Here is a 17874-nt window from a genome sequence, read left to right as displayed (position 1 = left end):
CTTTATTTTATATAAACATTTGTTTTGCCCATGAAGAAAATATGGAAAAACACCAGAAGTATCTGAAAATGTATATAGATTTTAATAGGGAAGACATAGGCTTCTTCTAATATGGTATATTCGGAACGCTGTGATTATTTTCGTGTTTTTTTCACTCTGCACAAATACATTTCGTGGAAGGAGCTCGGACTCACGTCTCGGGCATAAATAGCACTAGCATATTCAAAGCCTCCAGAGGCTGTCGTGCTCGCCGCAGAGTCAAAAGATTAAGACACAAAATTCTTTATATGCTAAAGCGCAAATAACATTAAATTAAGCAACTTTTTGTGCTCTCCCCAGAGGAGCAGCTCCTCTGTCCGCCTGCGAGGCTGTGGACGTGGATGAGCATGGAGATGACGATGGAGGGGCAGGCGGCGAAGCTGGGAGCCTGGAGTCGAGCCAAGGCTAAAGTTTCTTGCGGTTAACGGCAATTTATGCATTTCGGGTTTTAATTCTAAAATTGTGACTCACAACAGGCGGAGGCACTTCTTCTGCGGACCGGAGTGTGCTCACCTAATGGCTTTGGCTTTGTTCCGGACCGGCATATACCATTTCATACGTGTAGCAATTACGGCATTCGAGTTTAAAACTTTTACTTTGCCTGCAGAATGGGCAATTGGATGAGCAAAACTTGAGCTCACTTATGCAGATTGCGGTTGCTGCAGGAAGAGGACATTTTCAAATCCTATTTTTCCGGCTGCGGTTAAGAAACACCGGAGGATTAAATAGTAGCTAGTTCCTTGGAATCGAGCATTATCAAACTCAAATACTGAAGCACCGGAATACTTAAATTATATTACTGAAATTATGAAAAGCAAATAATTGTATTGTAATTCAATTCGTATGTGGATATTGTGGCAAACACCTTTGACAGGCCTGTTTATTTTATTTTCCCCCTACAATTTAATGAATCTCTAACTTACGACTGATTGGTTTGCACTCACCTAACCGATTACCTATTTACCAGCCGATTTCAGTCCGTTTAGTAATGCCGATATTCATTACGTCATTGAACTGCTGACCAGGCACATTGCCGTGCAATAGCAGCTCATTAAATGACTGAAACCTCGCGGGGAACACAGGCAATTCACTTAAGAGGAACAGAAACAATGGAGCATCTCCGCCGCCAACTCTCGACAGGCCATAAATGGCAGCTAAGCAGCAGAGTTATGGCCATCGAGGCTGCCTCCAATTTGCCACCAAGGATGCGAAAGGCCATTAATGGAAACATGTGCAGTGGCCGGGTCGATGTTGGGATGCTGCAGTGGGATCCATGTTTTGGAGCGCACAGAAAGAAATTACAGATGAAACTATAAAATTGCTTGTATTACTAGTAGTAGTTGGAAGATTTGGGGTAATAAAATATTTTATTGGTATTTTCTCATCAGTCTTGCAATTACGACAAAGCCCAAACTGATCATAACCACAATTATTTTTCGCTGTGTGACCATTCCAGTTCCCAAATGGCGTGTTGATGCGCTGCCAAATTGGCCGGCGACTGTAGAATGCGTGTGAGACGGTCCGAGTTGCATTAAATCATGCATTAACCATGAGCCTGGAACCCGCTTTCTGCTGCTCAAGACCAATTTGGCAGCAATCCTTTGTTGCCGCAGTGCAGACAATGTTTAAAACATCGTCTGGTTGGAATGAATTTTTATTGGCCAGCAGGTTTTCTCTGGCATTTGTCAGGGAGTCATGAATTTTGCTTTGGCGGTGGGTGGAAGTATCATATCTGCCATCCCGATAATAACTTAATATGAGTTTTTAATCCCGGTCTGTCGTCCTGCACACGGCGACAACCCCAAATCCACTCTGATGATTAAAAATGATAAAATTGTTTAGTGCCGCTGGCAATGGGTCTCACGGGTGCCCTAAGCTGCTATACACACATTATAAAATGGTCGCCGGGATCAGCGAAAAGGGACAGGACGTGTGTCTGATTACGGACCCAGTTGTCCTTTCGTCCGTCCATTTCGTTCTTTGGTCCTTGGTCCTTGGCCCATACCCAGCCGCATCCGTAAGCAAACAGGAAAATGTCAAAATTTAAGCTCACCAGTAGCCATGAATGCTTAATTGTGTCGCATGTTTCTGGTGCGGGTGGTCCAGGAGTGGGTTCAGTGGCTCGGTGGAGCGTAATTAAAGCCGGCTTACGGTGGCCATATATGACTTGATGGTCTGCTGAAAAAGGGTTCAATTCGCAGGGTTGCGTGCCGGCGCTTTATCAACCTGATTTGCGAGATTGGATTTCAGCCACGCCAGCCCGTGGCTTATGTGGCATTATTGCGGTCTTAGCGGTCCTGTGGTTGTCCTCTGAACAAATACATATTTCAACAGAGTTTAACAAATTAATTCAGCAAAGTTTCGCAACTTTGCACGATTTGGCCCGGCTCCAGAAACGGAAAAGAGGCGGTTTCTGACCGAAGAGGATGGGATACTTGGCCAAATATCATTTTCTTGGCCAAGTTTCCGCCATAAATTTACATGTCCAGAGCAAGAGGTCACTTAAAATTAACGAAATTAGCAAAGAAATTGGGAAACTTTTCCCTGGATAAAATAATTTGCCATTAAAGTCATAACCATTTAAAAAAAATTTATTGCTTAGCGATACAAATTTAATTATACATACCTACTGAGATAGTGTTAATGGATTATAGTTTTCAAAAATATTAATAAAACCTCTTTTGGGAGCTCAGTTTCTGAGCACATTAATTAGGACTTTACCGTAACTGTTAAAGCTCAACTGGATGCCTTAAAGCCTAACCCTCCGATGACTCCATCTCTGCGCCAATTCACATTCCCCGTCTATCGATCTCTGCCCTCCTGAAATCCCAGTTCCGAATCCTTTTGTTCGCCGGCAAAAACGAAATGACTAACGGCAGGCCAAAAATAAAAGGAGCCCGTTTCGTGATTCGTCTGCGTTAATCAACTGGCTGGAAAGGTGAGTCCGGTGCTGTTAGCCGTATGGGAACAAAAAGCCGAAAACAAGAGGTGGAGAAATGGGAATGCGAAACCAAACACGAAAGTTGACATCACGGAGTAACGATATGTATGTATGTGCTTTTGGCCTTTTGTTTCGCCGCAGAAGTTTATTTCGAACTTTTCCCAGGCAGCGGCATGCGAGAAATGCGGTCGGTCTCCCTTTTGCCTTAATGGCCCAAAAGGACAAAACGTGTTTTTAATTACTCGTACTACGGAGCCCCCTTCGCTATTTACGGGCGACATTATCCGTTGTAAACTTGCCTTTTAGCCGGAAAAAGTTTTCCCGAACTCCGAAAACTGTAGAATTTCTGGTTGCACTTGCCAATGGCTGGGAATCGCAAACAGTTTCGAAGCGTTCAATGGCGCATTAAAAGTCGATTGCCTCTGCCCTATTCCCTCTGACCCTGGATTTTGCTCGCGCCGATTGGACGACCTCCTTCGTAGCCATAAATTCAATTTCCGCGCCATGAATTCCAATTCCATTAATTCCACTAAATTGACCCGCGCGCCATCTAGCGGCATGTGGACGCACTGCGGCGCGATGGGGCGGGCCACGCCCTCCTTAGCCCGGCGAACCCCTTCACATTCCGGCCAGACCGCGAAACCTGCCTATCTGCCATGGCCAGGAAAACCTGTTTTCGGTTCGGGAGCGAAGTTCCTGTTAAAACGGGTTAGGGGCCCCGAATTCTAGCCAAAATCACAAGAATGAAATCATAAAAAAAAACCTTTTTTTTAGTTCACTTTAATTATTATCTTTATTTCCATACATTTTTATATTAAAACAATATATTCGTATTTAAAGAACTTTGATCTTCTGTCTGATTAGTGAATATATAGTTGGAGCCATCTCATTAACAAAGACAATATATATGTCTGCTGATCCGATATTCCTCAGTTCCCTGAAATGAGTCAAATTTGGAAAATTACAATATGGTCAAAAAAGTATTTAAACAATAAAAAGAGTGAGATATAAGATTCCTCAAATACTGATTCCTTAATTTAAAACATGTTATTTTTTACCAAAAGTAAAAAGTTTTCCCAGGACTTGACTTAAAAATTTAATTAAATTGAAAGAATTATACAAGTTCAACTGGTGGAACCAAAAATACCCTCCAAGTCCTTGAGCGGATACAATGCCAAATCATGGAGATGCTCTCCCCAAACACTTCGCTTTGGCCATAACAATTACAGCCATAACATAAATTGCCGCAGCACCCAAACACAATTAAAATAACTGTCATTGTATTGGCATTAAATGTCAATTTAAGCGAGTGCGTGTCATTCACGGCCTGTCCTGCCCATCATCCCCCTCCAATCGCCTGTGTTGAGATTGGAAGTTAGGATCGAAGTCAGTCGTCGCCTGGCAATCGCACTTCCGTTTCACTCTGCGCTGCACTGAATAAATATTTTCATAGGACGCCAACGGGAATTCGGGAGTTTTAGCCGCACATTCAATAGATTTTCATCACTTGCACTGCGGCAAATTAAACAAACATCCCCCAGCTGAGCCCGGATTTTTCCGGGGTGGCTGCTGCCACCATGGACCGCCATGTTGGCATCGATTTTCCGTGCTGCTCCGTGGAGTCTCTGGCATGGCGAACAGGATTTCCTCTTCTGCCCCGCCGGCCGTGTAGATACAGATACGAATGCTGAAAGGCAGCCTCCTGCGGCGGCCACCCATTCAGTTCCATTCAGCTGCACACTCGATCAACCAGCTAGTTCGGAAAAGCCACAGTCTAGGGAAAGAAAATATGAATATGCCAGATGGACTTTGTTTTGACTATTCAGAAATGTGTATGTTTATAAATCTATGGTTGAACCTTTTTGTGATCACTTGATTGACACTTGAATGCTTTAAATTGTATATTAGTTGTGTGCAGTTACATAAATATTTTAAATAGTCTATTTCTAATCGAATAACCTATTATTATGAACGACGCAGTATACACTACATGTATGCTCATCACTCTATTGAATTTGACAGCAAAGCTCCACAATGCCTACACAGCGACTTCCTGCGAGACTCTAACTCCCAAACACCCCTTTTCGATCTGAGGTCCTGGCGAGGGATCATGAATCAGGCGAGTGGCCATAATTCAGCTGGCAGATAAAGCTATTACCGCCATGCCGGATAAGTGCGCAGTCGGCGCAGAACGCTAGCGCTCCAAGCGGCGCTGTCCCCGTTAGATTAGAATTTAAATCCGGTGGCAGGGCAAAACCACCCACCAATCCACCCACCAAGCACTCACCACCCATCCAGCAACCCTGCTCTCGCACAAGAGCGAGTACAAAGGACGCGACTCGCTAGGCCATTAAGGATATCACCCCGAATGGCCGGGAACTCCGGTTTCAGCCGTCCTGGATGGGGCATCGTTCCAGGCGGGTGGTTTTGCCCATGGTGCTCCTTGTGCTCCCCGTTTCCTGGACAGCGCAGCTTAATACAAACATTGAATAAATCTCATTGCGGCGTTTATTTTAATTTCTACGTAAACATAAACTACGAGCGCCAAGGGAGCGGTCGTCCTTTTCGCGAGATGGTGATTTCACGCAGCAGGATACACAGACAGGACACCGGGACACCGGGACACCAGCTCGTTCTGCGGAATTTATGCCATTATATATTCCAATATACCGAGCATTTATAATTTCTCATTTTAATACGTTCGAGTTAAGCTTTTAATTAAACGCTTATATGGAGTACATTGAAATTTATTTTGAATCAAGACCTCAAAAATATTTATTTTTAGATTGTAAGCAAATTTTAAAATATTAAATTTGAGATAAATTAATATTTAGTAAAATATTCTTAATATTGAATTGATACTTAACTGAATAGTTCTTGAAAAATGTAAGAAAATTCGATTGGTAATTATCCTGAAAATATGTACTTCTATATATGAAAAGATTATTCATGAGATTAAATCCAGTAATTTAAGATGCCATCTACGAATCCATTCCCGATACATATTTCATTTGACTGCTGACTTGGCCTTTCAGGAATTTGTTTGGTACATTTGCATGCATAATGACCAATTAATATTTACCAACTCGGTGTTTGCGACTGGGACACCGACACCCCGGGCACGTTCGATAACCTTTTCGTACCCAATTGCAATGTTACCCTAATGAACTGCCGCCACTCGAGGCCAAAAGATAGGTCCGTGGCACGGAAAAGGGGCGGTTGGCTGAAATCAGCAACTTAATGTTGCATTTTATCGCCAAGACGCTCTGGTTCCCTCACCTTATCGCATCCAAGGCAGATGAGGCCGGAGCCGAGTTCCTCCCCTCTTCGGTGGTGGGAAGATGGGAAAATGGGAACGAATTCGGCAGCATGTTTGTATAAATTTTTTATAGGTAATACACTTAAGGAAACGACACTTAGAGTCATCATTACAAGCGCTTCGGCTGCAACAACAGGCCATCTTGCACATAGTTTTCGCAATTTACTTGATCCCCGGCGTGCGTCCTGGATCTATGGAGGGGTGGCCGGGACTGCTCCTGGTAACTGCTGGCCTCAAGTGCCCGAGCCAGTCGATTAGCCGTTTTAGGCAAACTTCGGGCCGCAAGCGATGGCGTTTTCATCATCCGCTATTGGCCATTAAGGACACCGGTGGCAGGTTATGAGCTTGGTACAAAATATGCCAGAGTTTTAATCTTAAAGAGGGGGCCCGTTTAAGTTCCTCCTTGATATATTTTCCAGACAAAGATGTCCAGACGGCGAATCCACGCTCTACGCCCCGGTGATTCCGAATCGCCTCTAATAATGCAATTGATTCTTGATTTGCACTCTCCATTTCGAAATTGGCCGCCGGGACAGAGGGGAACTGGGAAAGAGGACAGACGAACCGTCGCGAGGGCAACGTGCACATTCCATAAATCCCCGCTTCATTTTCGCTACATTAAACGTCAAAATATGAACCCATTTGTGAAACATTTTTGCCGCTGCCGAGCGTCCACAATGCCGTAGTCCATGTCCATTATAACTACAAAAACAAGGGCGACGGCAGCAGCAACAACAGGCGACGCCCTCGCCGGCAGAGCAATATTACGGCAATAACGAGACGGACAAAAGGAAAACTAGAAAACGCGGTAAGGTCCGCGGAAAGAAAAGCCATCCTCGATGGTCGACCTTTGAGTGGGCTTTTTCTGAAATCAAACAAACGCATATCGGACATTAGATGAACCGGTGCTAGCTTTGTTCTTTAAAAATTTTTAAACTCGAGAAAAACTTGTGATTGGGCAGATCGGGCGAATATGTTAAGAGGAGGCCGCTGTAGTACAAGCAATTTCATCTTCTTATTCATGAATTTCCGGCGGAACGAGTCCGCTGAGTGTCATTCCCGCCGTTGTCCTCAATCGGAAGGAGGGGCGCAATCGAAATCGAGTCGATGAGATGCGCACGTTCCACAAAAAAGCAACAATGGCATCTCATATGAGGCATGCAGCAAGCCAGTCTCCGGGGCTTTGACTCCCGCTGCAATTACGAGTATTTTTTAACTGCTTATTGCGTTTTCGTCCTTCCCATCCAAACCCCCAGCACGGGCAGCCATTGGGGTCCGGATATGAGTGCCAGCAACAAGCAAGCAAGGACCAACAACTGAATTTCATTCGATTTCAATGCGAAAGGGGATCTCGAGAGCTCGCCAATAAAAATTAACGATACACGCATACCCAGTTCACGAAATGTTGGCCTTTATATAAAGTATCTTATTTTTTCTGTTTTTTTTTTGCCTTGGTGGTTGGTTCGAAATTTCAATTTCGTTGAAAACTGAATTGCGCTGTCAAGAGGTTTCCACACTCCTACGTTTTTAGGTGAATGTTTAATATGAAAAAGGATATAGCTTTAAGTTTTTGCAGATAGCTTACGTTCAAGTTCCCTGAGAACTATAACATACTTTTTAATAAGTCACTTATATTCTAAGTTACTCTATTGACTCTATGCACACACATAGCTTTAAGATCCCATTACCCAAACCATATAAGCATGTCTTTTTCAACGACATCACCACCCGATATCACAACATCATTAAAAATCGCTGCTTCACTTTTCTCAATTAGCCGCTGTAGTATCGTAAGTCTGAGACTAAAATCTAATTTAGTTCGATGGGAAATGTTCCATAAGGCGAAGGAAGCTTGCTGCCCCATGATTTTTTCGCACACCAAAGAAACCTTGCACCCGAAGGAGGTCGTAACAATATTTTCACGTTTTTCCCAAGTCCGGGAATGAGTTTTTGAAATTTATTTCGGGTTCCGGGTGGAGAGAAGGGAGCCATCCAATCCGAAATGCGGCCTCGTGGTGAGGGCAACCAACAGGCGAGTGCCATTATTTTGATACTCAGGGCTATTAACGTTAATTTTCGTTAGTTACGTAATACGTATTCGAAAGCACCTTACACCCACACCCACACACAAATACCAGGCCATATACATATATATCGAGTTCCATTACGGAAAATCCCCTTCCCGTTTTCCACTTTTTCCACTTGGGGGCAAAGCAAGCATCCACCATGCGTGCACATGCGATGTGTGGAACAGCTTAACCCCACACCGCCCCAGTGTGCCCCCAGAATCCTCATCCCCGCCACCTGCTCCTCTGCTTTTCCTGCCATTTCCCGGGTGTCTCAGTTTGTCCGGAGGCCGATGGCATTAAGGAGATTTACGAGTACATGATTTTGCATGTTCGGTGCCCCCGATGCCATTTAGATTCGCTTAGGTACATTTTCATCCTGGCACCCACACACGATCCCCGCTTCATATACGTATACGAACGGGTACGTGTGTGTATTTGCGTACGCATTTAATGGCCCATTAGTGCTATCAAATACGCATAAATATCTGCACTTTGCCAGAAGTACACCCGGACAGATACCCGTGCAAATTCAAAACACAGCATCGGATGCGAGTTCGGAATAAATACCCACCCACCCAAAGTCCGGGTGTACATGTGCCCATGGGTCGGGAGCGAACAAATATTTGCAGATGCCAGTTTATGGACGACTCGATGTCCCTTTTCAGCTCAGTTGGGCGGTACGAGGATTTGGAAATGCAATATTGTAAATTGCTTGCCCACAATCCCCTCATTGCTTTGGGCTTTATACTGGGATATTTTTGCTGGGAATATCATAATGAGACGTATAATTACTGGGCGTGCTTTCAGGTTAACCAAATGTTTGGAAAGTGCTCTTAAGCCCACTTTGCACATTCAAGGCATATTTCGCCCATATATTACCCGGCCTAAAATGATCGTGTTCAGCATTTTATTTTGACTCCTCAAGTTAACATCATAGATAAACGACTAAAATTTACTATTAACAAATTGCGAAGAATCAATTTAGGACAATTTTACACCGTAGTAGCCCAAACGAAATTGTCCTTAAATTTGGAAAATTGGATTCTAAAGTAGTTGTATTTTTATTTTTAATACAAATGAGGAAAGGGGGAAATCAAGATGCGGAACCGGTCGATCCCCGCCAATCTTCGACGAAGGGTGGCGCTTGGTTTGCGAAGAGGCCGTCTGAACCGCCGCCAGGACATGTGGAGCCAGCTCCGGTCCGCCAAAAAATCAACAACGTGGGTCTCTACAAGGCAACCTTGTACAGCAACATAGGGTCCTTTTTCTTCGGCATAGCAGTGGGCTGGTCAGGAGCTGCGGAGAGGTGTGTGATGGAGCAGCACTCCTACAGCTTTCAACCCACGTCGTTGCAGTGGAGCGGAGTTTGCATATTGCTGACACTCGGGGCGGCTCTCTGGTGTCTGCCCATGGGGATGATGGTGCGACTCTGGGGCTGCAGGCGTACCATCCTCATCCAGCTACTGCCGAATTTCCTGGGATGGTTCCTCACGGTCTTTGCCCGAAGTGTTCCGATGCTCTATGCCGGCCGCTTTTTCCTTGGAATGTGCGGCGGAGCCCATTGCGTGGTGGTGCCCATCTACAACGCCGAGATCAGCACCATTAAAAAACGAGGAGCCATGGGCGTAGTATTCGAAGGGGCCTGCATATGTGGGGTGATCTATAGCTTCACAATGTCCCTTTTCCTTGAACTGCGGACCATTAACTACGTGAATCTGGGCCTGGTTGCACTGGGCCCTTTGCAGATTCTCATGCCGGAGTCGCCGGCGTACTATGTGGATCATGATAACATTCCAGAGGCGGAGGACTCTCTGAGATTTTTGCGTGGCCAGGAGTATGATACCAGGAGGGAGATCGACCTTCTCACGCGGGAACCCACAGAAAGTGAGCGGGAAGTGCGCCAAGGACCGCTGCTGGGCTTCAAGTACAAGAAAGTACGAAGAAGTCTGGCGCGATCCTTGGCGATTGCCTTGCTCCAAAAGCTGTGTGGTGCCCTGATCTTTATCTTCTATGGCCTTGATATGCTGGATTGTCTAAGGATTGGGCGAGAGTTTGCATTGGTCTTATGTCTGGGAGTGGTTCTAGGTTTTTTGGCTTGCTTTTTTCTCGTAGATCGGTTGGGCCGTCGACCGCTGCTGATCTTTTCCTCGGCCGGAATCTTTTTTGTGTCCATCTACCTTGGATTGCACTTTAAGGTATGGATGAAGATGGGCTTGACCGTCATGTCCTGGATTGCACTCTTCTGCATAGCTATTTTTGTGGGCTGCTACACCGCCGGAGTGGGTTCGCTCACCTGGGTGCTCAATGCGGAGCTCCTTGTGAGGCCCATGCGACCATTGGGCTGCTCTATTGTTTGTGCCTTCAACTGGCTGACCGCCTTCTTCGTCATCTGCTGGTTTGGCAGCCACGGGGTCAAGTGCCAGCCTTACCTGTTCCTGCTGTTCGCCATCATCGCTTCGCTCATCCTGCTCTTCTCGTTGATCTACATCCCGGAGACCAAGAAACTCTCCTCGGCCAAGATCCAACAAAGAATGGGCGGGTTCATGAACCGGCCGGCAGTGATCACATTCACATCCAGCAGCGACTCCTCGAACGCTTAGTGTTTGAGATATCAAGGAAATCCAAGTGATACCTGCAAATGGTCGAGAACTTAGTAATCAAAAAAACATTAAATTAAATGTAATGGGTGAAACTGTGTAACCCAATGAGGGAAGCACTTTTGCTATTCGTGATGTATTGCTTCTAATAAAGATGAATGAGTGCTATATTAGTGTTATTTTAGCAAATTAATGAGAATATATATCTATTTCTTGTATTTTCTGCCATATTTGTTACTACATTGTATTAATCATTACCAAGCATTTACTTATTTATGCCGCTTGTGTATATATAATGATATAAGCAAATTAATGAGAATATGTATATATTTGCTGTACTACGTGTCATATTTGTTACTACATTGTCTTAATCATTACTAAGCATTTACTTATTTATGCCACTTGTGTGGCGACATTTTCTGTTTTGTGCACTTTTCCTTGCGCGCGTAATTAAAAGTTATGTTTTACACTGTAAATTCATTGGCGGTGCTGGCACATTTATGAATTTATGCGCTGTGTGTGCTGAAAGCTGCGCCAAGGCGAACACAAACTGGGATCGGGTTCCACTGGCGTTCTGGTACGAGTATAAATATTAATTTGCATTTTGCCACATGATTTAGACGGCCATAAAGTCCAATTAATGAGCCACTGCAACTGGGTGCCTCATTGAGATAAATGGCAGAGAAGGAGCTGCGATGGCCGACATACGTCGTCTTGATCTGCGGCATTGGTATGGATGGTAAGTGGGCCGATCCGCAGTGGTACTCTGCGATCATCTCGATTTATCTATCCGCAATTAATTAAATTGAATTAAAACCGACCCGAATACCCCGCTCACCTGTCCACCGCATAAGTATTTACATTCCCACGAGCGGCGCATGCAAATCGGGGTTGACATTTTGCGGCAAAAATACGAGGCACCATAAAAATAGTTTACGACTTTTAATTACGGACACAGCGTGCGGTCGCCGGACAGAAAAAAATATAATGGCTGAGCCTTCTGGCCTTTGTCTTTCCCGGACTTCTTCCTGGCTTATTTATTGGGGTTTTAAGCCTCCATTTTGGTGGCTGGTCCTGGGTCTTTGTAAGTCCAATTCCCCTGAATTATATCTCAATTCATTCCCCTCAATAAATTTGATAAATTTCTCATTTTGCTTACCTGCCCGCTGGGATCTTCCGATCTCCGATCTCGGACCGCCATGCCGCCGAATCGTAAATTAGTGGAGGACTCCGCCATGTGCTCCCAGTCCCACAGGCTGATTAAAATGTTCAGCTCGGCTTGTCTTGGGTTTCTCGGCAGTTAATTATGCACAACCGGGGAACATTTAAATGTATAATTTCTTAAAGTGAAATGGAAAATTAATTATACGAATGTGCGCTTCGAACAAAGGCAGTCCGAATTGAATTGTAATGAGCTGCATTCGCTAATTGAAATGACAGTTTAAGCTCGCATGTGTCAAATATTTGAAATTAAATCGAAATGCTTCCCATATTCAAGCTTAAAGTTTTTCTTCGGCCAAGTTGGGAATCAAAATATTTTCTCGATTACCAAGATTATTTTTTTGAATTGTCAGGTGTTGGTTATAGATCGGTGATCTATTTGCACCTTTTAAGTTAAGCCATTTAAAGAACCGCATTGGATTTGCACATACAATTGCTTATATGCGAATGTATAAATCAGCATCTGATAAACCCTGAAATACACTCAATTTGTGTGCGGACCAACTTCATTTCGCCCTGAGATGCTGGCCAAGTGGAAACCCCTGGAAGGGGGCCAAAGTAAAAAAAGAAGCCAACAAGAAGCTGCCACTAAGAAGCGCATGTGCATAACCGCCCATTTGCGTGGGTGCCGACTTTTCCTTGGCTGTGCTCCTGCGAAAAGGATGGCAAGATGGCCAAAACTCGCAGCCAACGAAGGTGAAACTGGAGTCGAAATCCACGAACGTGGCTCCAGCTCGACGGCAAAGGCAAGTCGTCGTATTGATTTTAGTGGCGCATTTACGCGCGATTATCGTTTAGTCGGCGATGCCCGAAGTATTACGAGAATTGTTATGGCCACCGAAATGGCTCCAAACGATGCTCCCAGCAATTGCCAAGAACGAGTCTGAGACTGAGACGATATCGTCATCGTCTTCGGCTTGTGGCCACCAAAGAAGCTGAACCAGGAGCTAGACAACAGCATTCTTGGCCAAGTTTGTGGATGGGAAAAAGCTCAGACTGGCAGCAAAATGCTCATCTCAAATTTCTTTTGTTCAAAGTTGCCGTCGGGCGATGGCTAATTTCTTGTTGAACCACAAATATTTAAATTAAATGGGAGAACAGATTACAACTTGGGCTTAATTAAGTGTTTTGCCAATCCATTTTCAGACATACGCTTAAGATAATGAGAGCATTTGTTGTAGTAAGTTGGCATCAATGAACAATTTATACTATCATGAATTATAATAATTCATTGATAAAAACTGCCGAAAAGGTTATGAAAATGTTCTAATCTCCAGATCCAATCGATCGAACCAACGCACATGGAAGCCTAATGATAAGGGACCCATGGGAAAAAGGGGGAGAAACGCAGGCGCTCAAAAGGATGCATGAAAATTGCTTTCATATTTCAGGTGATAATGGTTTCCTTATGTGAATTTACAAAACATTAAAGCTCCTGGCGCTGTGCTGCTGCTGTGTACGGGGTATACATAATTTGGCCAAAAAGCAATTCACGTTAATGGTGCAAAATCCCAAAAGGATAAGGCGGCGAAAAAAGTGCACGACCCCCCTAGAAATCGCCCTTTTTTCGCCGATCCCAGCGAACGGAAATGGCGAAGGGACATCCGAAGATACGGGCACGATACGCGATTCGGGGGGGGGGCGGGATTTGGGATTTGCGATATGGGAGGAAGGACCTCCAGCGCCCAGCCCCCAGCCCCCAGCCTCCCGGCATGGCGACGCCAGCGCCTCGTTGTTTATTGTAATGGCCGTTGTACCGGCGCCGCAGGACGAAGGACCCGTCCCCATCCGGCTTTTTGGGAGCTGCGCTCCCTGCCAAGGATATACGAGGTCATAAACGAGATTAAGAACGCTGCTGGCAAGCGAAAAAAGAGCAACAAAAAAGAGCAGTTCCAAGCCAAGCTAGTGGAACCGGGCCAGGTACTTGCTCCTTGCTCCTCAGATTCGATTTTCTTGTATTGGTCTTGTGGGAAATGCCAAGAATAATTTCGTGCATCTTTTTACATCCTCCTCCCGCAGTCGTGTGTATTTTTTATACTCAGCCGAGACTCAAGGATTTCGACTTAACCTTCGAGACAGGACCTTCCTTTAGAGCTGCATCTCGTACCTGTTTGGTTTTTGCCGTTCCAAGTGCAAATTTCAAAGCTGGTGATAATAACCGTGAAATATGAAATCTGCAAGTACTTCGTTCTCTTTTTATGCCCTGGCAATTAACCTTGGTCCAATTTTTACTGGCCGCATCCGTTGCGGTGGGTTAGTAAGTGCAAAAAAGTGAGCACCTTGCAAAAAGAATAAATGCACATTACAATGAATTGTCCTTGGATTCACATTAGCGATTTTAGTTCGGATTTTTTGGAACACAAGTGCTGTACTTTTCAGCGATTTTAGCCAACATATGACCTTCATCCACTAATTTATATTATATTAAATATTACATTTAAAAATGATAATGATTATAATGATTAATAAAGAAGTTAAATCCCAGCGTGTTTGTATTACCTAATTACCTAATCCAATGTCAAGATTTTGGCGTTTTTAGTTAGTTTATGATTCTTCTTACCACCTTTAAAGAAACTTTTTAATGGGTTCGCATGTTAGGGACAACATCCTGTTGCATACGAAGCGCCACAAGCTAAATCCTGCCTCTCAAATGTTTATCTTTCAATATGGAGCGTCGTTAAAATAAAGGCAAACGCGTTCTGAATTTCCAACCACTTGAAGACGCTGAAATTAGACAAGTCCCTCCCAGAGAAACTGTAACAGCTGCAAAAATTAAATGCAAATTAGAAAAACTCTCAAAAACGCAATAGCATTAGTCTCAGATGTGAGAAATGTGATATAGGAATGTATATATATCCAACCCACACCGTGGACTCAGATAGGACAAGTGCCCCTGTGTTTGCGAGCGGGCAAGTAATTTTTCTTGAGACACCCCAGCAGAAAAAGCAATTTAGTAAGCTGCTGGGCCGAGGTCGTGGATTGGGGAGGGGGAGCGGGCGGAAAGCCGCACAGGAGGGGAGGGGATATGGAAGAGCAAACCCAATTTCCTTCCCGGCCAAATGGAATCCGCTGGCTACGTGCGCCCCAAGAAGCGCGCGCGTCTTCCCAATAAATCTTCTTTACGAGCGCACACTCTGGCAACAATGGCCGTTCCACCACCCTCTGGCACACCAACCCACCGCCCGCACCACCCACTTGCTCGCCCACGGAAAATGAACCTAAGCAAACTATCCGAATGGCATCTCAGACCCTAAGACGATGCTGCTCCCGACAAGCTGCACAGGACAAAAAATATTTCAAACTTATCACAATAAACAAAAAATCTATAATTAAATTTGACAAAAGGATTTTTAAACAACTTCATATATTTGATGCATTTCGATTTATAATGTATACATTTTCTGTAACGGATTAGATTGTAAAAACAAATAAATTATTATTAACTGAGACCTTAAATGCGATACTAAAGACTCTTAGCCTGAGGTCTTCAGTTGGCATTTAAAAAGTGTTATTTGAGTATTAAGTCCGTAGTATGTTTTCAGTAAAATGCATATTTATTGAATCTTGTATGGTTTTTTGTCCGTGTAGAAACAGTTGGCTGCCAAGAAATGCGGCAAAAAGCAAACAATCGGCCAAGGCGAGGAAGGCGCCTTTAAGGGTGGGTTGCCATTCCAGCGATGGCAGCCAGCCATCTTCTCGTGCGCCATCGTGCCCCGGCACTCAGGAATTCCGCATAGCCACCCCGGGAAGTTTCCTGCCGCCTCGGAGTTGGCGGCAGCTGCCTCTGGATGCGAACGCACGAAATGGAAAAAAATGGCATTTAAGAAGAGCGAAACGAGAAAAATAAGGAGCTAAACGACTTTGGAAATTCCATTTGAGCAAACAACAGGCAGCTCCTCCCACGCAACCCCACCCCCTCCCGCAGAAAAGGAGGCTTCGAATCGGAACAAGTGGAACCGTTTCCAGGCTTTAAGTTGGTTACTTAAGTCCGATTCTTTACTGTCTTTTACAAAGTCAACCTTAAGATAATTTTTTCTAAATTCTTGTACAATAGTGAGGAGCAGTATTCTCATTTAGTTATTTTAATGTTAATGGTTTTCTATTTTCGATCACAAAGTATCAAAATGGTAAGTTTATGATATATGTGCATATAAAAAACTGATCATTATTGTAGGATATGAGGTCTATGAGAAAACTCCAGCACCATTCATATGCGTATATATAAATATTAATACATATATCGGACAAATTCATGTGCTTGCATCTGTGTGCGACAGAGCAAAGAAGCCGCAATAATGCAAATGGAAAGAGACCCGAGCCATCGGCAACCGATCCAATATTTGCGGCAATAAATAAGTTTAATGTACAAACTCCGTGCATGCAAGAGAATATTAAAAGTGAAAATTATATTCTGCCAGAAGCTGCTGCCAAGCACGCATATTCAAACCAATATCTCCGACCACCCACTGCCCGCCCACATGTGCGCTGCGCATTTGCATAAATATAATTACGGAGTGGAATATTTAAAATTGCGTACAGTTGGAAAAATGTTCGTGCGCAAATTGAAAATTTGAGTCTGCAGCCGATTAAAAGTCGGAAAGTAGAGTGCACTAAAGTTCAAAAATTGATTCAAGATTCGATATTCCTGATTTAAATGCCAATGTGTTATATATGATCTGCCTATTCTAGCTATTCCACTGTATTAAAAGGAATATGTAAAAAATATATCTTAAATATATTTTTTAAGGGCGGCGCAGCTCGTTTTTGTGACCGCCTCCAAGTCCATGAGAACCAAGAACTCCGAAGCATTTGGGAAATTTGGAAAAGCGCCACACGCAAGCCAATCGAGCGGTAGAAAGAAAGAAAGGAGCGAAATGCCTGAGATTCCTGCCCTTTTTGGGAAGGTGGAGTCGGGGCAAGGCATTCATATTTATGCCTGGCCAGGACATCGGATGCTCGCACATCAGCTTCGATGGAACACCCTGCGTACGTGTTAATATCCTTGAGTCGCACGCAACCCGGCACGGCACCATTGTAAAAATAAAATGCCATTGCAGTTGATTTTCAGGAGAAGGGAATTCGGGGGCAGTGCGACTCATGTGGCAACTGAGGGGCTCCTGTTGGGCGTGGCAGTTGCCATGTGGGACAAGTGGTGCGTATTCATTAAAACTTTATAATCACCAAACATGAACGATACGTGATTCGATTGCCAAGTGCCTGGGGCCATTTATCGAACATGAACCTTCGAGGAAGGGCTTCAAAAGGGAGGAGTCATCCACGGAACATATGGGAAAGTTAAAGGCTTTCGAACAGATCCAAAAACCTGGCATCTTGATTACTTTTTAAATAGTTATCTTAGATAGCAGATAGTAAGTTTGCGTTTTGTAATGTATTACCTTATTATAATTACAAACGCTTAATAATATTTAGTATATGATGTCATTCATTTTTGACCAATGGACATTTTAAAACAAGTCGGAAATGAAATTTTCACATGTTATTTATAAGAACAAGCCTATTAAGTAAAATTCTATACAAATAATATGTTACAGATGGTCTTTTAAACAATGTCCTTTAAAATCATCGATCTGTACATGCCTTTCCTGTAGGTTGGACCGAAATTTGGCTAAGGCTTATTTCGGAAAACCTTTTTGATTAGGAAAATTCGCACTCGCTCACTCCTCCAAT

General features: G+C 44.0%; 1 protein-coding gene across 1 annotated transcript; it reads left to right on the top strand.

Annotated features, from left to right (window-relative positions):
* The first annotated feature begins 9366 nt into the window (after positions 1-9366).
* On the top strand, positions 9367-11091 carry LOC6727780 (glucose transporter type 3). Its single transcript, XM_002103105.4, has one exon. The coding sequence runs from the start codon at positions 9445-9447 to the stop codon at positions 10966-10968; it is 1524 nt and encodes a 507-aa protein (XP_002103141.2). The 5' UTR covers positions 9367-9444; the 3' UTR covers positions 10969-11091.
* Positions 11092-17874: the final 6783 nt, after the last annotated feature.

Source organism: Drosophila simulans, chromosome 3R (genome assembly GCF_016746395.2).
Source record: "Drosophila simulans strain w501 chromosome 3R, Prin_Dsim_3.1, whole genome shotgun sequence".
NCBI classification, from domain to species: domain Eukaryota; kingdom Metazoa; phylum Arthropoda; class Insecta; order Diptera; family Drosophilidae; genus Drosophila; species Drosophila simulans.
This window is presented reverse-complemented; position numbering and strand designations above follow the sequence as displayed.